The following is a 24,422-nucleotide window of genomic DNA, read 5'->3' as shown; positions in this document are numbered from 1 at the left end:
GTTTTGGTCTGAACAGTTTAGGAATTAAGGGTAAAAAGGGGCACAAATAAACATTTTTCTTGGTTTTCGCACAATAACTTTAGTATAAGTCAATAGAAACCTAGGAAATTTACACACAAAGATTTATGACCACAAAATGAAGGTTGGGATTGATTTTTGAAGTTTTGGTCTCAACAGTTTAAGAATAAGGGACCAAAAGGGTCCAGAATTAAACTTTGTTTGATTTGATAAAAAAAATGAATTATTTGGGTTCTTTGATATGCCGAATCTAACCGTGTATTTATATTCTTAATTTTTAATCCCGTTTTCAAATTGGTCTTTACTAAGGTCCAAATGGTCCAATATTAAACTAAGTTTGATTTTAACAAAAATATTTGGGCCCTGTTTTCAAGTTGGTCTACATCGGGGTCCAAAATTAAACTTTTTTGATTTCAACAAAAATTGAATATGTGGGGTTTGTCTGTCATGCTGAATCTAAGCATGTATTAAGATTTTTGATATTTGTTTTTTTTTATCAAATTGGTCCACATTCTTGAATTTTAAAGGGTCGAAAATTGAACTTTATTTGATTTCATCAAAGGTACCAGGATTATAATTTAATACGCCAGACTCGCGTTTCGTCTACATAAGACTCATCAGTGATGCTCAGATCTAAACACCTTTCACGCCAAACAAGTACAAAGAGCATTGAGGACCGAAAATTCCAAAAAGTTGTGCCAAATACGGATAAGGTAATCTACTCCTGTGATAAAAAAAAATGAATTATTGGGGTTCTTTGATATGCTGAATATAACCATGTATTTATATTTTGAATATTGTACCATAATAGGTAAATGTCCAATGAATATTTAAAGTTCTTAGACCACATTCATTCTGTGTCAGAAACCTATTCTGTGTCAACTATTTAATAAAAATCCAAGTTCAGAGCTGTAAAAAGCTTGAATGTTGTGTCCATACTTGCCCCAACTGTTCAGGGTTTGACCTCTGCGGTCATATCAAGCTGCGCCCTGCGGAGCATCTGGTTTACAGAAGTTACATCAGTTAGAATACTTGTGGTCATATTCAATTATTTTATGCTCTGCAGTTTTACTGACCAGTACATTGGATGTCTAGGTTTTGTCTAATGAAGAAAGATGATCGGTGCATCAGACGATGTATTTCAGTATCTGGGTGTAAAAGGTAACATATATGAGTGAGAAAGATCAGATGTATTGTGTTGTTTTTTTATCCACGATTGGAATCTTTTTCATTGAATTCCTGATTTAACATAATGAATGTGAAAACCGGGTTTACCAAGCGACGCCGGGCATACATATTCTAGTATAAATAATATATACTCAATGTAGTTAAATAATGTAAATAATGTTTGAGATATTTCAGTAGCAGTTGACGTTTACAAAGTACAAATACAAAGAATAAACAAATATGACTGTGTATCTTCATTGCGAGTAGGTGTATTATTACTCTTATTGATATTGTAGACTTGAGTCTACAAGTCTGACACAAATGTTTAACCATTAATCAAAGACATTACATAATACATTATATGAGCTGGGTCGGATAAAAATCGACCTTTTGCAATGGTAATCTATACATCTGTTAAATTATTTCGATTTTCAAACATGTCTATGCAATGTCTGTAACTGTGTGATACTAGATTACAAAAAAGACCGAAAATTCATCTATTTTTTTGTATTTAAAATTGAGAATGGAAATGGGGAAGGTGTCAAAGAGAAACAACCCGATCAAAGAGCAGAAAACAGTTGAAGGCCACCGATGAGTCTTTAACACAACTAAAAAATCCTGCACCCGGAGGCGTGCTTCAGCTGACCCTTAAACAAAAAATGTGTACTAGTTCAGTGATAATGTACGTCATACAAAACTCTGGAATATATAATTAAACTAAAAAATATATAAGCCTTTCAAAGGCCAGAGACTCCTGGCTTGGGACAGGCACACAAAAATGCGGCGGAGATTAATATGTTTTGAGAGATCTCAACCTTCCCCTTTACCTCTAGACAAAAGACAAAAGAAAAACAAAACACACAACAATACGCAAAGTAAAAAATCAGTTTAAAAGAAGTCCGATTCCGATGTTAAAAAAGGTAACAAAACACTATTCTAGTAAGCAAAATGACAATGATACATAAATTAACAAAGGACTACAAGTAGTTAGTAACTTACATGCGCCGGACCTCAAATAAACTGATTGAAAGATTAAGTCTTCGTCATATCTTCAAAGGAGTGATTTTCCTTTAACAAATAAGGATTTGTTCTATCTTTTATGTTTTGAGAAAACACTAAAGATGATAGAGAGAAACTAAACAGACAAAATGATAAGAATTACAATATCAGCAAAACAGATTTTTTTCCAGGAATTCTATCATTGTCAACAATGAAAGAAAATGTCCTTTGTTGAATATGCACATATACCTAGGTGAGAGAAAAGGCCATTTAGAGCCTCTAGTTATTATTATTACACTATAATGACCATTATATTTTTGGAGTTTCCTTTGCGGCCATTAACATGCAGAATATGTATAAACAAGAACTATCTTTAAAAAAGATATCCGACGTATTTAAATTTGAGTATATGTTTAAAACTATCATTTCGATAACCTTCAGAAGCACAAAGATACCATTTAAATAGCGTTTTCTCTGTCTGTGTTCAGTATTCTCGGTCCTCATATCTTTCTGTTTACATTCACTAAAACCCCACGGAAATCTCACATGCGTAGGTGCGTTCTAAAAGTCATGTACGTTCGTACAACAAAGTTTACATTAAAAATTATATAATTGTCCCGAATAAACAGCCGTCTCGGATGCAAAGAGCTATTGGACAATTATTTTAATAAAAATATAAATCTTTGTAAGATCTAGTTCAAATATTTATAGTTTTTCACTTGCTTTCCATCACGATATAATTAACGAGACGTTTCTTCAAACACAACCAAATCACCCACCATGACAGCATTTTGTCCAATCACAGAAAGGATTTTCGAGCAAGCGTATTCTGTTGCCATAGTTAAGCGTCCTTAAGTTCAAAGGGCACAAACCGAAACCAATACCGACTACGTCGGAAAAACGTCTACTACCAAATTGTGTGTTCAATCAATCAAGCATGCATACGTTTGTTGTGTTAACTTTTATTTGTTTGCAAGTTTTAATATATTAAGTTTGTTCAATAGAACATATAAATCATAAAACAAATATTCAATAACATTCTTGCTTTTCACTGTTTAATTACACGCAATGTGTATTTTTATTCATAAAATGAAATTCAATACTATTTAATGCATACTTAATGTGCAGTTATCGATCTCATCGAAAATGTTCGTATTTCAAAATGTTTAAATACTTTTTTCTTTCTGATTTAATTTGGTTCAATACAGTAACAAAGAACTGTAAAGACTGTTCTCTTAGATTGGACAAATGGCCAGTGCATGAAAACTGTGTAGTACTACTTAAACATTAATAAGGTAAGAAATGCGGATGGTTTATTAACTAATTTTATCAAACACAGGATCTTTGTTTTATCATTTGATAACCCTGGAATATACAATCAGGGGATTTGTAAACTAATTCTTAGTTTCATTGATTATGTATGGTAAAATCACTGATAAGTTTCAGGGATTATATAAGATAACTTAATTGATCATCTACTCATTTCTTTAAAATAGCATCTTGTAATTTTAATGAAGAGATGGGTAGATTATAAAATCAAGTAAACATAAAAATACTTCGTTTGACCTAATATGAAGGTAGTGTGTTTTCCAGCAGGGATAAGAATACTTGATATTCTGATATATTTTGTATTGATTACTGAGTGTGTGTAAGTATTTATAAGTTCCAGTAACGTTTTAACACCAAATATTTTACACGGATAGTTGATACAACACTGAAGTTAAGGGCCGGGTTTAATTTGGTTTTTGTTCATAATACTAGTAGTATACACATTACAGTACACCCAATCATGGCAGTAGCTAGTCAGTAAGTTTACAGTGTGTTTCAATTAAAATTACTTTGCAAAGATTTATTCGAGATAAATACAATAAAGTCCTATAGTGAACTCTGAATGATGACTTAGACGAAAACACACACAACACAGAATACTGGTTTTCCGTTCGATTCAACTTCCAAGCAACAACACAAGAAATCCAATAAACATCAAAATGGTAGTACTTCAGTCATTTTTAGTGAACAAGGAAATATGTCACCTCAAATGACATCTGAAAATTTTAAACAAAACCAAGAACAGCAAAGCAGGACATCATATCCGTATCCGTACCCTCCCCCCTTTTCTTTGACCCCTACCTGTACATTTTAGCCAATAAACACCGCCCGTTGCGGATAGTGGTGTTTTCAGTCATATTGAAACAGCAGAAGACTGAGTAAACTTGAAAGCATGGATAAAAAACTGTACTGTCGGCCTCATATCTTGACTTACATCTAGAAATTGACATTTCTAAGTAGCAACATTCCAGCAGCACCTACATTACGGTGTATACATCTCCCAATTGATACGATATTCCCGTGCTTGCATTTCCTATCATGCTTTTCTTGATAGAGGGTTGTTTCTCACAAGGAAGATATTAAATCAAGGGTTCCAAATGGTGATGTTGAAATCATCTCTTCGTAAGTTTTATGGACGCCATCACGAGTTGGGCCATTCCAGTTAATTCCTGACAGGTGGGGATGGATGGGGAGAATTTTGTTTATACGTATCAGAAAAAAACATCATGAAAAACTACCTATCAGATCTAAGAATTAAGACCTATCAGATGTAGAATTTCTGTTCATATTGGGTGGATGGGCTTTCATGGGAAAAAATGATCCTATCAGAATTTTTTACTGCAAGGATTGTACCCATCAGAATTTTAGATACAATACCAGATAATGCATTTTACGTAACTGTCTACATTCAAAAGCACCCCTAAGATCTGACATAGGCATTTTTGTAACCCCTAAGATGTAACTATTTTAAATTATTTACTGCTGCAAGACCCTCAGAAGTTTATTGCATATAAGTGTACGTGTCAGACGAAAAACCCCAAATTTTCACCCCTAAGATGTATAAATTTTACACCCCTCAGAAAGGACCATCCAACCCCCTTTAGCAGATATTAACTGGAATGGCCCGTTGGTTGACCGTTATGGAATAACCGTTTCACAAATAATATCGGATATGTTCCTAACGTCGTAACTACAATTCCCTTTCCTTTCATAAATGTGACCTACCGAATTGGACTATCTACCGGATTTTTTTTATCTCAAAAGCAACACGACGGGTGCCACATGTGGAGCAGGATCTGCTTACCCTTCCGGAGCACCTGAGATCAACCCTAGGTTTTGATGGGGTTCGTGTTGTTTATTCTTTAGTTTTCTATGTTGTGTCATGTGTACTATTTTGTCTGTTTGTCCTTTTCATTTTTAGCCATGGCGTTGTCAGTTTTTTTTCGATTTATGAGTTTGACTGTCCCTCTGGTATCTTTCGTCCCTCTTTTAAAGGGCTCACCGTGCAGTATACGCCAGATGTGCTCGCTAAAAGGAAACAATTGTTCCCAATTCTAAAAGAACTCGTACGTAACAAGCTGAAGCAGCGATGATTAGAGGTAATCTCATCAAACTGCCGAATTCAATAAACTGACTGCTGAAAAGTACTAGTAATTGCTTGTAATGTGAATGGTGGTAATCAAAGTAAACTTGATAAAATTGCAGTTTTGAATATTATTTGCACATACGATATAGTTTTTCCTACAGAATATTGGTTTTATACTGCTTTTAGTATTACTATTCCTGGTTATCATTGTTTTTGTATGCTTGATGAAAGTCTAAGGAGGAGGTATTGTAATTTTAAAAAAAGAGTGTTTTTCTTATTTCATATCAAATGAAAGGTGTATTCATGATACAAGTATATTGTTGAATATTGAAAAGGAAATTGTTACAAATGATAAAAACTTATTAATTGTCTATATTATATACTCCCAGTCAGATCGAATTCTTAGTTTGAACCTTGAATTTAACACACACAACTTTTGAAGAATCAATTTGTGTATTTGTGTATGCATTGTTTCTTTATGAACTTAACTACCTGTAAACCTGTTTTGTTACAGGCTGATTTAACTCTGATTTGTGTTCAGATCATGATATAAAAACTGAAATGGAATATAACGATGCAGAAGTTAATTGGCCAGATGAGGCTGTCTATCAGGTAAGCTTCAGGATTTTAAAAAAGATTTTCTGATACATTTCATTTTAAAAGTAAAAAAAATAAATACATGTACACTATTCAATATTGGTCTGAGTGGTTTTAGTATCCCAGGTTGAAGTGAAGAAATTTTAAAGTATGAAAACGCCTTAAGATATATAAAAGGATAATTGATAAAAAGAAAAGGGCAGGTGGATACAGTCTCACAGTATTTGATGAGGTATGCAACCACCTGATTTTATTTCAATATATATATAATATGTTTAAAACAGCTGGGACAATAAACATATGTAAATATTTCATTTTAATTCTAACCATGTTTAGAAAATTAAGATCATAATAAGGTGCTTAAATAAAAACAATTAAGAAAAACAAGCCAAAAATATACAGAATAGGTGGCTAAATATAAAAAAAATCAAAAAAAAAACAAGCAAAAACTATACAGAATAGGTGCTTAAATATAAAGAATACAGAAAAACAAGCACAAAATATACAGAAAAGAAAAAGGCCTACATATCATACAGAATGCAGAAATGAAGAACCCCTTCCAGACCCTCATGAAAATGATTATTTTCCAACTCTTTTCGTGAAGACAAATCCGTATATATATATATAAATACATAAATAACATCGTTACATAGTGATCAATATGTTCTTTACATTAGCATTATTTTTCACATTTGAAAACATATCACTCGCATGTAATCGATACTTTCATTAGACAAAAGTTCAATTACTGATAACATATTGATTTTTATGTCTTTTTTTAAACCTTGGTTGGTTTTTAAAAAAAAATATAGATATTACTATTTAAAGTAAACCATTACCTTTCAACCGTTGAATTACGAAAATGGATACCAAGGTAGGTTGTGAATTTTAAACATGTTAAAAAAATCATAAACATAATCCTTCAGAAAACAAATTTTGAAGTTTAAAAAATAAGCTCATATAGTATGAATGTATTTTGTTCACAAAGGAAACAGTGTCTGTATTAATAAACACATTCACAGAATTTCCAATTTTTTACTTTAAGAAGAGAGATGTTTTGGATTTGAATAAAGTTAAGACAACCAACATCTTTGGACATTGAATATCCTTATGTTGCTGTTGTCTTCGGTTCGATTTTTCTTTAGACATTTTGCTTGTTTTTGAGAGCTGTTATTGTTGTTGTAATTAATTTTTATATAGATTTTAAAGTATTATGATGTGGATTCAAGGAAAGCAGAACAATCAATGATGTTACATTAATTGCACGCAGTGCACAAAGTTACATTTATGGATATCTTATGATATTTTTTTGTAGGCAGTTTATAAAGAAACATTCACGGTCCCTTTAGACTTGGTAGGACTGGCTATTGGAACAGAAGGGGCAAACATCAATAAATCCAGACAGATCAAAGGAGTGGTGGATGTTCAGAAAAAGAAAAAGGCAGGTGGATACAGTTTCACAGTATTTGGTGAGGTAAACAACCACATGATTTTATTTCAGTATATATATAGTTCAGGTGAAACAATAAACATATGTAAATATTTCATTTTAATTTTCACCATGTTTAGAATATATCAGATTTAATTCCATTGATAATCTCTCTGTTGCAGAAAGTGGATCGTAGTCGGTGAGATCAATATAATATATGGCATAGATTGTTTTGGATTCATATAATGCTATGATGTCTTGGTGGTCGGCGTCGTTGTGTAAGTTAAAGGTGAATAGATCTCTATGAAGTTTTACCAGAAGGTTCAATACAATAAATAATGGTTAGGATTGAATTTGGGGGTTATGGAACAAATGATTTTGGAATTAGGTGCAAAAACTGGGCTAAAAACAAATAGTTTTTAGTTTCCGGACCATTACTTGTAAGTGTATGGTTCTCTACATTTGTACCACAAGTTTCATTTCACAAAGGGAAGGCTTGAATTGGGTTTTGGGGAGCCGCAAATGTACAGTAATTAAGAACAAAAAGGTGTCAAAAGCAAGCATTGTTTTGGTTTCAGACAATAGCTTGTGCATCATGTGTATGGATCTCTCTAAAATTTTGCTACAAGGTTCGATTTTTACGAAAGGAATGCTGAGATTGAGTTTGGCTGTAATGAATCCAAAGAGGGGTGAGACTTTGTTGAATATGCATATAGATTAAGGTGAGCGACACAAGCTTTTTAGAGCTTCTAGTTTGTCTTGCTTGCGATGCATATAAGATGGTTACTATCTGATGGTCGTTAACTATGTGTGTAAGTCTTTTGTTTTAGATTTAGAAGACATGTATGCTTCTCACCTTGTCTGCAGGACTTTTTTTGCAGGTGCCTTATCTTACAAAATTTTCATCTGCACAACTTTTTGGAATTTTGGATCCTAAATGCTCTTCAATTTTGTACTTGTTTGGTTTTATAAATATTTTGATATGAGCGTCACTGATGAGACTTATGTAGACGAAACGCGCGTCTGGCGTACTAAATTATAATCCTGGTACCTTTGATAACTATATATGTCCAATTTCCTGAACCATATACGTTTGGTTTAGTTAATGCATGAAAAAATGATTATAGTGTTTTACTCATGTGATATAATCACTTATTATGAGTAATGAGCAGGTCCGATAATTATATTAGGTATATCAAATGAGTTTCTAGCAAGGTTGATCTGTCTGTCAGACAGGGTTCATTTGAAAAGTAAAATCACAAAAATACTGCCATATTCCTGACTTAGTACAGGCATTTTCTTATATTATTACAAAGTATGAGTGACCTTGACCTCATTTCATATATAGATTTTTAAGTCAACTCCATTTCAAAGATTCTATAAGCAAAAATTCAATTTTATTTGTTGTATTTGTTGTTTTTTGTCATACCAGTCTGGAAGTGTTCATCTGCTCTCAAATTATAACATGGTCGATTAATCAAAGTTTCATTTTCGTGTTTACTTTTAGCAATGAACCAACTATATGTTTTATATAATTTGTTTGAAATATGTAAATATTTGTCTGCCAGGGTTCATCTGACCAGATACTGATTTTCATTATCAAAAATCAGACATCCTGTATGGTCAATTCTAAGACACTATTAGCAATAGGTCAGCTATTTTCAAATGATTGATTTTGGTTTATTTCAGTCTTGTAAGGTTCATCTTACCTTGCCATTATTTTCATGGTGCATTGTGTTTAAATTTAGAGTTTTTTTCATTACTCAGACACTGTGAGCAACTAACGAACTATGTTTCAATGATTCCAATGTGTGTAATGCATGTCTGTAAGAGTGCATCTAGCCATTTACCTCTTTTTATTAAATGTTTTTTTGATAATGTTTGGTTTATGTGTGATTTCAACGTTGAGGGATCTTTATTGTTTGAAAATAAAGTGACGTCTACAAAATGCAAACAAGTTTTGTTTTATGGATAATTTTGACGAAATAATAATCTAAGAATAATGCCAAAAGAATAAAGGTACAGAATAATGCCTTAAATGGGGTGCTCAGTAAAATCATCAGATATACCAGGATTGACATTTTGCATTTGCACTAGACGTGCGTTTTGTCTACAAAAGACCCAACATGGATATATCATATTCAATATCATACTTGTCCAAACACTCATGAGGTTTATGGGTCAATTATAAAAGCAATCATAAATAATTGACATTTTATATTTACTCATCATTAAAATCATCACAAAATAATAATTTATTAAAAAAAATCACGAATTTATATTCATGGACATATTAATATTTTAATATAAACAACTAAAAAACATAATTCTTCAACCTGAATATATAAATAAAAAATGAAAAAAAAATTAGGTTGCAAGCAAACCATCGAGGGGGCGTATGTGTCGAGTGTGAAGTTGTAGGGTGCGAATGTGTATTGGGTCGGAACATACCCGTCATTAATGTCAGAAGGCAGAACAATCATTTACTTGTTTCCTGCTTCCTGGCAGATAAAACAAGATTAGTTATGTGGTAGGTAAAACATAACTATATATTCTTTGGCCTAATTTAGAACTCTTTCTTGCCAATGTCGTGAAGGAACCTTAGTCGGTCTTTAAGTATTATTTTTATCAAAATGACTTTTGGTACTATTTAGCATTTTAATATTACAATATACTGTATGTGTCTCAAGCGTTTTTTTTTTCTGGATTTATCTTCATCAGTTATGTTCAATGCTGAAAGTAAACGATTTATAAGGTACTGAAACACCTAAAACTATGCAGAAATGAGAAAGATTTTTTTTATGTAATTGTCATCTTTCAGTCGCCAGAAGCAATTAAAAAAGCCAGATCTGTTTTGGAATTGAGACAAGAGGATTACACAATACCAAAACATTTAGCAGGTAAACCTTCCACATGTTCAAAATGTAAAGGCTTAATTTAAATATCCTAATTTGGCAACATTATTGAAGTTCGTAAAAATGGTGAGTTTGCAACAACATATTTTTTTACTATTGGCATTTAATGGTATATATCAAAATGCTCTGTGGATGTTCATTATTTGTTACAATATTTACATATTTTGTATCACTCAAAATAAATGTTATGATACATTTTTATGAACTGTTGTTAAATGTTTGTAGAATAAATGTTCTGTATTTGATAATTTGTCATTGTCAATTGAGAATTTTATTGTTGATAATACAGTTTTACTTAAGGAGGCTCGCGGTTATAAAAAATTCAGAAAAAAATTAGACATTTATTTTTCATTACAAATTTTATTTATTACCCTTAGTATTTGTTACTTTATCTCATGGTACAAAAATCATTTAAAACAAATCAATTCGTGTTGTCCCCAGATGACTTTTAAAATGTATATATTATTGAGAAAGCTCCAAAGTATATCCCTTTGATGCAAAAATGCCATTTTTTGGCATACAAATTGAAATTTCAACGGTGACCTTTTTTTTTATTATAATTTTCAAATAAGCAGTACTTCAACTAAACTTTTGTAAAATTTAAGCGATTTCTGTGATTAAGTTCTTTTTTCATTTCGATATTACCTCTATTTTACCTATTAGTTAAATAGAAAAAAGTGCCTCTACGAAAATGTATGTTCTTTCGAAGCCAGATTGTGAGCGTAAATAAACTATGACCCCATGTTTTTATTTTATTTTTCTATGAAGTATAAGATGAAATTCTTTTATGGAAAAATATAGCAAAATCCTATATTTGAAAAACAATTTGATGTAGACCCGCGAGACACTTTAAGGGATGAAGAGTAGAGACGCCAGTACAATACATAATTGCAATTATAAAATCCAAAATTGACAGTAACAACTTTTCAAATACAGTACTGTTATTCTTATTGTAATGCAATACTCCTTAAAATCACAAGAAATAAACATTTCAAATATCCTGACAGTATTGACCGCTGCCAATGACTCCAATCTTCAACTGTGATGTAGCATTATACATGTAAGAGGTTGTGGGGAATTTGTTATGGTAGAAAATCTAGTTTTACCTTTGAAGAATTGCAAGTTGATGGTAAATTATTACATTAACGTGTACATGAATGAACTCCCAAAAAATACAGATTTGAAATTGTTTACGTAAGATAGGGGTTTTGTCTACAAAAGACTTGTCAGTACCTCACAAATAGAAAAAAGGAAAAGGTAAAAAAAAACTACGAATTTGGCGAGCATTTAATAAAACTTATTCAGACAAACAGCTCCTGTAGTATAATGTTCGGGTAACACGTGAAGGAATACAACAGATATTTTTTTTACCCTATTGTAGGTCAAGTAATTGGAAAGTTTGGACAAGCTATTGAGGGAGTGATAAATAAATCCTTGGTGAACAGAATTAGTGTGCAAGATGAAAATGATGTAATATTATATTACATATCATATCAATAGGTGCCACTGCTGAAGTTTAAATATATGCATAGTTAATACAAATGGGTAAAACTCAACTTACTCCTAATGGCTACAACCATATGAATGATCACTTGGGCTTTTAAAACTACCAGTTTGAGGCCTCTTGTGGCCTAGTTTTTTTTAATACAAACAAAACTACCATCATTTGGAGATACTTTAAAAGTTATGTGTCCACTTTTTCTGAAAAATATTGAAATAATTAACTAGTTTCTCGAAACTAGTGTTTGCTTAATTTACCAATTTTAGGAAGAATAAGTTGGCTTGTCTTTGTCTCTTACTGATCTCAAACAACTGCAACTAATGCCAACATCAGTGTACAGCTGTTTAAAGCTTTATATTTCCGAAGGTAAAATACCTGGATGCTTCAGAACTTGTACAAAGTTTCCATAGAGAAAATGTCCAATGTCCTTGACCCCATTTTATATGTCAGCAACTACTTGAAAAATATTTTTTTTTGTCAGGTGAGTTTTAACACTCATTATGAGTAATAAAAGAACTATATTTGGTATGTGGATTCCTTGCACAGTCTTGATGGTCATCAAACAGAGTTACTGACTTTGAATTTATTTTTATGGTTCATCGGTCATTGTTAAGTTTGCATGTTTTGGTCTGAGTTTGCTAGTACTATAAGCAAAAGGTCAAACACAATTGGTGAATGGAATGATTGAAAGGGGTACACATTTTTCTGGCAGGATTCATATGACCTTGAACTTTGTTTCATAGTTCAAAGGTCAATACTATATTTTTGTGTTTTGGTCTCTCTTACAGCAATAAATCAGCTATAGTTTGTGTGTAGTACAATTGTAAGGTGTACATGTCTTTACCTCACCTCATAATGTTTTTGCTAAACACATAATACTGTTTTGAGTAAGACAATGCAGCTTGATATTGTAGTTTTTCAACTTGATTGGGCTTTATTTTTAAATATGTTTATTGCTTTATTAAAATTGAAAGAAAACAATAAAGTGTGTTTTTACTATCCTTATCTTGTATCTGTTCAGTTTATACCTTTTTACAAGAGCACATTGATGTGTCTTAAACCTTAAGCTGATATTTAATTGGTTAAAAAAAATGCTTTGATCTGTACTGTATATTCTCAACATTGGGTTCATGCTCCAAAGTGATAGAAAACTGGTATTACAGGATCTAAATATTTAATAACACCAATATATACAGAGGTTGGGAACAGAAGAAAAGTTATGTGAACTAATCTTAACTATCAGTAAGAGGCCTCAAATTATGTAACATTGTAACAAACAATAAAGTAGCAACATTTGAAAATAGTTTAAGTATGTCCCCACTCAAGATGAAAAATGTTTATTACAACTTTTTATACTGTACGATTTGTTCCAGGGTCTTTCTGTAATTCATCAATTTGACACAATACGAAACATACTTATGCTTTACTTTTGATAGCCTTTTTTTTTAGTTTCAGTGTTTGCAAGTTTTGTCAAATCTTGTTGAGTGGAGTGGGATTTATAAATTTTGTCTGTCCAATACTGAAAGGAGCATCAGCTTTCTTTAGACTTAAAAAAAGTTTTTAAGTTAAAAGTTTCAATATAATCAATATAGTATGCACAAGTGCACACATGATGGCAGATTAATATCTTCTTAAGCCCTGTGTATAATATATATATTGTAGCAAAGTGCCATACTGTGTTCAGTTTGTATATTCGATTATTTGTTAACATGAAGTTATGGTTTCATTAACCTGAGGCATTGTACTATTTATTATTATGTTGTGACCCTTCTAGAATATATACCAAATAATTAGGGTTCAGCCAGTTTTTATCTGCAATTGTGATGTCATAAGGAAGGTATTGTGAACTACTTTCTTTCCTGTTGTTGTTCAGTGCATCTTTTTCTACAAAGTTAGGTGTGTACAGATTGAACTTCAGTTCAGCTGATGATGTGTAAAATAACTTTAAAGGAATAAATACTGAAAAAGAAGTATATTCAACGACAAAATTATTTTCATATACATATGTTTTATATGACGTATTTTTTTTCCAAATTTGATGTCTTTCTAAAATAATGTAACATTTCACATCTGTTTTATACTTTAACCTTAATAATGCATCCCTAATTTTTATTTACTCTGTATTTACATTGTATCACATTTCAAATTTATTCGTAAATTGCGTGTTTATTTGTGTCACTTCGGTTTTTGATTGATTTAAGTCTTTCCAATTAATTTATTATAGTACATGTATGGCTTTCTATGTTGTGATATTATACTACTGTTTCAGAAAAGGGGAGAAGGTTTGGTACCGTTAAAACGTTCAATATAGCTGCAATTGCTTGCACCTTTCCTAAGTCAAAATTCTGATGTTCATTGGTTGTCGTCTGTTAGTGTTGTTTATTTAAAAGTGTTTCTAGTTTCTCGTTTTTGATATAGATAAGACCGTTGGTTTGCATGTTTGAATGGTTTTACACTAGCTCATTTTTGGGAGAGTTGTCTCATTGGCACTCATACCACATCTTCCTATATCTATCAATACTTTCTAAGAATCATATAATAAGTGTGTTTTAAAAAAAAAAGGTACTAGTATTCTTGATACATTATGCATGAAACAGTTAAAAGGTTTAAAAGAGGATTGCTGCTTAATATTTGACTATTCATCCACTGAATTTAAAATCATTAGCAATTTTCTTTATCTCTAAGGGCATCATAAAACCAAGTTTGGATGGAGAGTTGTCTCATTAGCACTCATACAACATTTTCCTTTATCTATTCTACTTGTTAAAGAAGACATATTATGTTTGTTGTTGTAGTTTTTTTTTAGGAAAAACTAAAAATGCAAATAATCTTAGATAACATGGAATATATTTACCAATAGAATAACAGAGGACTGTTACAGAAAAAATAAGTTCAATATTGAGTGGGCAGCCCTTCATTTGTAGTCGCATAGCCCATTTTTCTGTCTATCTGTCTGTCCATCGTAAAATGTTGAACAATAACTCAAACATGATTTGAAACTTGTTGTTGTTAGTGTTACTTTCTATTGACATAAGCTCCCTTTTAATTTTTATAAAGGAGTAGGTCCGGTAAGGACCGATTTTGGCCTCAGGTTTTCAAATTTCAAATTTCAGGTTAATCTAACGAAAGATTTTGGACACTTTTTAATCACTGAAGTGTCTATTTCAATTGATTCAATTAGTTTATGTGAAAGATTTTAACTGATTAAGTCACAACAAACGCTCCGATTCAAGCTTAAATATGAAAAATCTATCAAATATGCCAAAAACGTCACTTTTCAGTTTGTTTTTGTCAAAAATGAAAGAGGCCGCATTCGTGTTCATCCTCAACCTTTATATGTGTTATGTATTATCATCAAATACAACTTACATCTCAATATTATGAATGAGCACGAACGCGGCCACTTTCAATTAAGACGGTAACCGTCGAAAATTTAACTAAAATGCTGAAATTGTGAAGATTTCAGTAATTTAACATGAATTTATGATGCTAGTACCCGATATATGTGCCTTATATTGTAAAAAAAAGCCCATATTTATGTAGCAGAAGCATTCTTCATTCAAATAAATAGCTAAACTATTCTATTTTGGGGCCAAAAAGGTGTCTTACTGAATCTACTTCTTTTTGATTAGTGTTTTCCGCGTTATAGGGTTTTGTTAATTTAAAAAGGGGGGTTTATCAAGTTTGCTGACCATTTTTAAAATTGCTGCACGAACAGTTTGCTTGAATTCTTTTTGAATTGATTTTATCTAATGACGTAAGCTCCTTTTTAATTTTTATAAAATTCTGATTTTACTTTTTGAAATTAATGGATTTTATTGAAAACAGTTTTTTTCAGTTGTCATACAATAACTCAATGGTGCTTGAAGCAGATTTCAGGAAACTTTAGTGAATGTCTATTGGAATAACATTCCTTTAGTTTTTTGTAGAGTTGTCATTGAACATTTTTTTCAGAAAAAGAGACGGGTGTATCATCTCCTCATGGCGCAGCTCTTTATTAATTTGCAAAAAATCAAGAAAGATTACACTGTAACATAAACTAGACATTACAAACATTTTACCCACATTATATTGTATGAATAATATTGTATGGATACTATTAGGAAATTAGGAAATATGAATAATTGAACTTTTCAAAATATTTATATCATAATTTTAGGATGTAATCTTTAATATTATTGGGCCACCAGAAGCCATAGAAAATGCTAAATTTTTGCTGAACAATAAACTGGAAGAGATTTTAAACACGGATGAGGTAAATAGTTTCAAATATTTTGGTAGTCAACATTGTAAAGTCTCTTAGCACTTTACCAGTGGAAGATCTAAAGCAGGATAAAAGCATAATTATTATTAATGATTTTTTGGATGAATGGATCAAAGGTGAAAAGATGACAGTATTTTTTGATTTCTTTATAACTGACTGAAAAGCATAGTCCATTTTAATTATTTAAAAAAAAAGTTCAAAGAAAGCAGAACAAGCAAAACATAATTTTACAATCACTATGCACCAATTGATATTTTATTGTTTTTGTAGTCATTTTTTACTGAAACATTCATGGTTCCTTTGGACTTGATAGGACTCTCCATTGGTACCAAAGGAGACAACATAAAAAAATCTAAACGAATAAGTGGAGTATTCTCTGTTAAATATGAGAATCAGCAAGATAGTTGTAGATTCCGAATACTTGGTGAGGTAAATAAGAGGGTCTTTATATTTCAGTAAAGATACTATATTCAAATTGATTTGGACCATTGAATATGCCTAATATTTCCATAAGATCCATGTTTTTAGAATTAGTTTTGTTTAAAACATAAGATGCAAATTCAGTAATTATGTGTGTACATTTATTACTGCATTTTTTAAGAATGGACAATATTCAAGATTGATTATATTGATTTCAGGAAAATCTGCATATAACTATATAATTCAAAGTAAAAGTTCTTATTATTGTGATACTAGCAAAGTGACATTATTCACATTAACATAACCCTAGCAATAATTTCTGATTTACAGTTTTACATTAATGATATTTTGTATGGATATTGGAAGTATCAACTAACAGTACAGAATGACGTCACTGTCCAGTAATCTTTCTAGATGATTACATCCTTATCTATCTAAGTTTTCCTTTCATTTAGGCATTTACGTGAAAATTACCTTTTGTGGTCAACCACATATTACTAAGTCAGCATAAAATTTATTTTCATAAGTCCTTCTCCAAATATGGCCAACTGATGTGTTCATATTAACTTAAAGTTTTATGTAGTCTGTCATTTATCTTCTCTGAATTTGTATTTGTTTTTAGACATTAGAAGCTGTTAAAAAAGCTAGATCTATATTGGAATTGGGTCAACATGCTTATAGAGTACCAAAACATTATATAGCAGGTAAACATTTTCAGGTATTAAAAATTATTTAAAAGTAAATGAAATAAAAGACTACTATATCTGGCTTTCTTGAATAAATGTGAATGAAACAAATGCTACAATTCATGTAGTAATATCCATGCAAGGATTTGATTTGTTTCAAATTAATGTGATGTTTCACTTTACTTCCTTTAGTTATTGTCATCAATTGTTTGTCTGTGTTTGTTGGATGGTATTTGCATTAGACTGTGTTGTCTGTATTGTATTGTTTATTATATTGTTTTGTTTTATGTGTGCTTGCGGACAAAATTGTAGGGAAAGTATATTTGTAGCGCTTCATTTGAACTGTTATTACATAATATGTATTTTCATATAAAGGTAGATCATAGGTATAAGTTACCTCGCCATAATGAAGATTTTACTATGATCTTTTCAAAAATATTATAATAAGTGTGGGTCACCGTGCTATTTTTCAAGTTGTGAGTCGTTAAATACTGCCTAAATTTGCTGAGAATGATCATGAAAAAGCATATTTTTGTGTATAAAAATAAATCTATGAGACAGAATTTTGAAATAAATTGCGAGAAGATAGGTTTTACAATATGTTTGAAGAAAATAAAAATAAAAAATGGTGTCACGGAACTTGTTTTCTTGCTACAAGTAAAAATTCTAAATTTCCCTATCATTCCAGTATAATTTCTTTACTAAGAGAGTTATCTTTCCTCAAATTGCTAAGTTGAAAAAATTGATTCTAAAACACAAATGTTTGGTATTTGTTTAGATATTTTGATTAATGCTAAAAACAATCAGCAAGTTTTCTTCATATTAATAAACATTCTAACCAATAAAATTGCACATCTGTCTACAAATTTGCAGATTTTGGCAAATAACTAGACTGATTGTGTTCTGCGACATTACAATCCAAGATAGCGGTATACCATGAATCTACCTTAAATGGGTTGCAGTTTGTTTTAACATGAATAAAAATAAAAGACAACTGAAATTTAACTGAAAGTAATGAGTACGCGATAAGAGGGTTAAATGGTTGTTAAATTCATTTTTACTTCAATTAATTGTATATAGTCATTCATTCCACAAAGGGGTAGATATTTTTACGGAGTACTTACAAAGGGCTACTACAGCATGTGTATTTAAAACACTTGTATATTGTTCGAATGAATAATTCATCTATTATTTTTTTTTAGGTCCAGTTATTGGAAAGTTTGAACAAGCTATCGAAGAAGTGTTAAATGAAACCATAATAAGAACAATAACTAAACATAAAAAAAAAGATGTAAGATTTTCATGATAAGTTTATATCATATAAAGAAACATGCAATATGTGCTACTGCAAAATATACGAAAACAAGCAAGTTAAGTTTGTTAACATTATCCCATTTCATTTTGTTACAACTGATAAATGATCAGTTGGCCTTTAACACTACCAATACATGGCCTTACATGGATTATGATTTATTGGAATACAAGCAATTTTTCACAAACATTTGGAAGAACTGTATATGCATTGCAGAACTGTTTATTTTTTCCTATTATCTATTTTAAAAGCTTTACCATGTTTATGATCATATGTTCCTACTTAAACGCTATTTATTCGTTTTTGTCTCATGTCAATAATTAGAGTGGGGATTAAGAAATTCTGCCTGTCTAATGCTGTAAGGACCTCCAGCTCTCTTTGCACTTTCATAAAAATCACATCAGCAATATTTGGCACACGTTCCAAAGTAATGGTTGATATATAAATTGTAATGCCCTGTCTTTAATAGAAAGGGGTAGGCATACAGTTTTTAGTTTCAATAACTGTATGTTCATCCATCATGTGTCGGGTTAACATTTTGTTCCAAAGTTGAACAGGAATTTGTGGTCTCTATACTTTGGAATTCAGTACTTTTGTTTATTATTGCAGATACAATGCTCTGCCTATGATACTCAGAGGCATACTGAACAATCATCCTTTCATCTGATCTGTATCACAATCGATAAAAAAAATGTGTCCATAGTATTCGAATGCCCGACTCGCTCTATCATTTTCTATGTTCAGCGGACCGTGAAATTGGGGTTAATTCTCTAGTTTGGCATTATAATTAGAAAGACCCTATCATAGGGAACATGCGTACTAAGTTTCAAGTTGATTGGACTTCAACTTCATCAGAAACGTCCTGAACAAAAAACGTTAACCTAATGCGGGACAGGTTGACGAACCGCCGAACGGACGGACGAACAGCCGAACGGACGAACAAACCCACAGACCAGAAAACATAATGCCCTTTACTATCGTAGGTGGGGCATACATATATAGATTAGACAGTTTTTATCGAAAGAATCATGTCGCCGATGAGCCGAGACACATCATCATATTGTTTTGGTCAAACAATTTGTGAAGATGACCATACTTATAAAATGTGTAATTCAGTAGATCTTTCTGAAACTTGTGAACATGATTTAATATCCGATGCGTTTTCAAAATTCATTACTCATCAACTAACCTTACGGTTTACATAAGTAGTACAGCGTTGGTACCATTAGTAAGCAGGAACTCAGACATTTACTTTTTTCAGCTCACTTGATGGCTGCAATACCAAATGAGCTTTGTTCATTACTTGATGTCAGTCTTCCGTCGTCTTCATCCTTTAACCTTTACAAAAATATAATCTCCTTTAAAACTATTTAGCCAAATGTAACAAAACTTTGCCACCCACATTTTTTGAATATCTAGTTTTTAAAAGTTTAGATCTACCTTCTGGTTATTTACATGTAAGTCAATATTTTTTTTATAGAAATTATGACCCTTAAATGTAAAATTTTTATCATATTTGGTAAATTTTGTTTTCTTTTTTAAAAACTATCATATTAATTTTTTTTTAAAAAACTATAAACTAGACCAGATCTACATTGCGGAAATCAATTGACAACTCCATATTGGAGTCATTGCTCTTCAATTAAGCGTTTACACATGTGTCTTGCATTTTTGCCTAATATTCTAAAAACTGTAATATACGGAAAGAAACTTTAAAAAGCCCAAATGATCAACAAGTCAAGATATAAAATTATCAAGTATGGCTGATATCTTTTGTCGTATTATTATTGGAGTTATTTTCCTTCAAAGATGTTTTTATCATTTTGAGTTTGTGTCGGTTATCCTGAAAAGTGCATTAGATACAAATGTAGATAGAATCTTTAAAAAGCCAAAACTATCAGCAGAACAAGATCTACAAATATTTCAACATGATTGAAACCGTCAGTGATTTCTTTCATGACGATTTTCCACACAAAATTGCTATTCTCGAAGATGCAGGAGAACAAAAAAAGTAAAATCACAAAAATACTGAACTCCGAGGAAAATTCAATCGGTAAGTCCCAAATCACATGGCAAAATCAAATGACAAAACACATCAAAAACGAATGGATAACAACTGTCATAATTCTGACTTGGTACAGGCATTTTCAAATGAAGAAAATTGTAGATTGAACCTGGTTTTATAGCGCTAAACCTCTCACTTGTACAACAGTCTCATCAAATTTCGTTATATTTACAACGATGCGCGAACAAAACAGACATAATAAATAAAGAGACACAGGCTCTTTATAGCCTCTTGTTTGTATTTTACTAATTCATTGAGTCATGTTATGCAATAATCCTTCCTTACACCTTAAAACTGACAAACAATCAAAGGCGAGACAAAGGTTTCTGTGCAAGCCTTGAAATATTTTACTTGCTGGCTGACGACTTTTTATTACTAAAGAACTATATTCAAAGCTGATATATCAAGTTATCTTTGTCCAGTACCATAGCTGCAATTATACGCCCAATCTTCACATCATTTCCATCAGTGTTTTGAGTTTTGTCATTACTTTTATGTTATCTTGAATTCTTCATCAAGGGAAATTTAAAAGAAAGGGTATTGCAATTTAAGTAAGAAAATACATTGGTTTTAATGAAATCATGTCATACTAATATTAAGAATCTGAAAAATGCTGATAATTAGTGTTTTTTCAATATATCAAAATTGTAATTTTAGGATGTAATTTTGACAATAATTGGTCCACCAGAAGCCATAGATTATGCTAAATGTTTGTTGAAATACAAACTGGATAAAACTAAGGTAAGCATGACAGTTAAACATGTTAAATATTTGTTTATATATGTAAATAACATTACGTCATATTCTTTACACCTTAACATGTTTATCAATGGAACATTTAAAGACGGAGACCAAGATTAATTATTTTGGGATAATAGATTAAAGTTCAAGATAACAAATACTAAACTTGAAAAATTTGGTCCCTTGATGACTGTTTGAATTTTCTTTGGTGGATCGAAATGAAACTTATGTAGATGAATATTTTTAGTATGAACAGAAAGAATTTTTTCAACTTGTAGGTCAAGTTCAAGGTCACAGCATATAAGTAGTCCAAATTAGATAGCGTTGATCTACAAGCTCTGAGCATCTTGTCTAAATCCTGGCTCTTTTCAATGAATTATACATCAATATTCGACTTTGTAATTGAGATAGATGAAGGCATGTCAAGATTGTAATCATAATTGAAATTTATGTCCTTGTAGAGTATCAATTTTAAAAGGAAGGACGAATATAGTAGAAAAGAAACGGATATAAATAAAACTGCAGAGAAGGATGGATATAGTTCAGAAGAGAATGATGGATATAGAACTGATGAGAGTGATGGATATAGTATACGTACAGTAAAGAAGGACGGATATAGAACTGAAGAGAAGAATTGGTATAAAACGGAAGAGAAAGATGAATATAGTACAGTAGAGAACGAAGTATATAGTACATTAGAGAATGAAAGATGTAATACAATAGAGAAGGAAGGATATATGACTGGAGAGATTGATGAATATAGAACAGCAGTGCAGGACGGATTTAGAACTGAAGAGAAGGATGAATATTATACAGAAGATAATGCTGAATATAGAACTAAAGAGACGGATGGATGTAATACTGTAGAGACGGGTGCATACAGTACAGTAGAAAAAGAAATAGACTTGAGCAGAAAAGATAGAAACAGAGGCAAGGAAGATAGCGAAAGTACGTTCATAGAGGAGCAAATGCCAAGAAGTCAGGAAGGACAGAATTCTTTATGCTCAGAATCTGATTTAAGGTCAAGGCAACCTACATATACTAATTTGCCAATGCACACTGTTGATAGCGCTGTTCAATCGGATCCTTCATTCGCTTTGCTTACACAATGTGAAGTAAAAACCAGTTGCTCCAAAAATAAAAAGAGAAAAGTAAAGGTGAAAAATAAATTTGTTGAAACAGATCACGGACAAACAAAACTGACAAAAGCAAAAATGCAGGACAATTGTCTAGGTAAATATATCGAGGCAGCCATACAAGTTAAAGGTTTAAATGCTGGGTTGAATTATGATACTCGGCCAGCCTGTGATGATAACAAAGGAACTTGCATAAGCTTGGATTCGCGTGATATTTCAAATTTGAAAGAAGAAATTAGTGTTGAAAAATGCAATGGAAACGAGATCAACAGAACAGATAAAGAACAGTCCTTCGAATCTCACAATATAAAAGACTCATGGGAAATGTGGGATTCTGATGAAGAGCCTAGTTTCAGTACAGAGTTAGAGTAGTTAAAAATGGATGAAACAAGAACAAGTAATTGATTATGTAATAGTCTAACGAACCAATTATTGTCAGTTCATGGTGACGCAAAGACATCGGTTGGTGGTTGGTGGTGAAATAGATTCTAGTAATTGAGCCTTTGAAAACCAGTTCTTATCTGTTGATGATTGTACAGTCTTATTAACTTGAAAATACAAATAATTTCAAACATAAAAAGTTTGCTTATAATAATGTACAATAAAGATAGTTTACATAAAGGAAAAATAATTCGTCTAATGTTTGTTTAGTATATGTCATTTATTGCTTATGCATTTGATTTTTGCCATGCAAATATTTTAGATGAAGATTTAAACAAGTTTTAAAAACTTGATCTTGGGGACAAACTGTTTTACTGTGAATCATTTATAATTAAAGCATTTAAGCATGTGAAAACATACATTCGATATTTTTACTATACTATTTTGGATTATATGTTTTTCCGACGTAGTCGGTATAATTTCGGTTTGTGCCCTATGAACTTAAGGACGCTTAACTATGGCAACAGAATACGCATGCTCGAAAATCCTTTCTGTGATTGGACAAAATGCTGTCATGGTGGGTAATTTGGTTGTGTTTGAAAAAACGTCTCGTTAATTATATCGTGATGGAAAGCAAGTGAAAAACTATAAATATTTGAACTAGATCTTACAAAGATTTATATTTTTATTAAAATAATTGTTTCTCCAATAGCTCTTTGCATCCGTGACAGCTGTTTATTCGGGACAATTATATAATTTTTAATGTAAACTTTGTTGCACGAACGTACATGACTTTTAGACTTTTAGAACGCACCTACGCATGTGAGATTTCCGCAGGGTTTTTGTGAATGTAAACAGAAAGATACGAGGACCGAGAATACTGAAAACAAACTGAGAAAACGTTATTTAAATGGTATCTTTGTGCTTCTGAAGGTTATCGAAATGATAGTTTGAAACATATACTCAAATTTAAATACGTCGGATATCTTTTTTAAAGATAGTTCTTGTTATTAATGCATTTTGATCAAAATGTGTGACTGGGAATTGTATGCTCACTAATCTATTACTTAGCAGTATAATAGTACCTGTTTGTAATTAAGCAATTGACATTTAATTGAGAACAAAAATATAAATTATATTTAATGTAGAAGCAAACGAAGCTTTAAAAACTGTTTATGATGTACATACTGGGTCTTTCATTTCTTTGGAATTTGTGACATTTTGGTTTGTTTGACATGTTAAACTTTCTAATAAATATTAAGAAATAACTATTGTCTGAATTTTTGTATATGTTATATTTAGCATAAACAGTTTTATGATTTAACACATAAATACTGATACCAGTTATAATTAAAATAGTTAAGTTAACAAAAATG

The 24,422-nt window shown here is 31.3% G+C and overlaps 1 protein-coding gene across 1 annotated transcript; it reads left to right on the top strand.

Annotated features, from left to right (window-relative positions):
* The first annotated feature begins 3,303 nt into the window (after positions 1-3,303).
* Positions 3,304-23,501, top strand: LOC139501478 (uncharacterized). Its single transcript, XM_071290554.1, has 11 exons — positions 3,304-3,479; positions 6,114-6,211; positions 7,512-7,670; positions 10,447-10,525; positions 11,922-12,010; positions 16,201-16,296; positions 16,576-16,734; positions 17,348-17,429; positions 18,614-18,702; positions 21,446-21,529; positions 21,991-23,501. The coding sequence occupies exons 2-11, from the start codon at positions 6,161-6,163 to the stop codon at positions 23,035-23,037; spliced, it is 1,935 nt and encodes a 644-aa protein (XP_071146655.1). The 5' UTR covers positions 3,304-3,479; positions 6,114-6,160; the 3' UTR covers positions 23,038-23,501.
* The last annotated feature ends 921 nt before the right edge of the window (positions 23,502-24,422 follow it).

Source organism: Mytilus edulis, chromosome 13, assembly GCF_963676685.1.
Source record: "Mytilus edulis chromosome 13, xbMytEdul2.2, whole genome shotgun sequence".
Lineage (NCBI taxonomy): Eukaryota > Metazoa > Mollusca > Bivalvia > Mytilida > Mytilidae > Mytilus > Mytilus edulis.
This window is presented reverse-complemented; position numbering and strand designations above follow the sequence as displayed.

Coding starts and splice junctions, on each gene's coding strand:
- LOC139501478 (XM_071290554.1), top strand. CDS start 6,161: ATGGAATATAACGATGCAGAAGTTAATTGGCCAGATGAGGCTGTCTAT. Junction 16,735..17,347: donor GATTCCGAATACTTGGTGAG/GTAAATAAGAGG, acceptor ATTTGTTTTTAG/ACATTAGAAGCTGTTAAAAA. Junction 17,430..18,613: donor ACCAAAACATTATATAGCAG/GTAAACATTTTC, acceptor ATTTTTTTTTAG/GTCCAGTTATTGGAAAGTTT.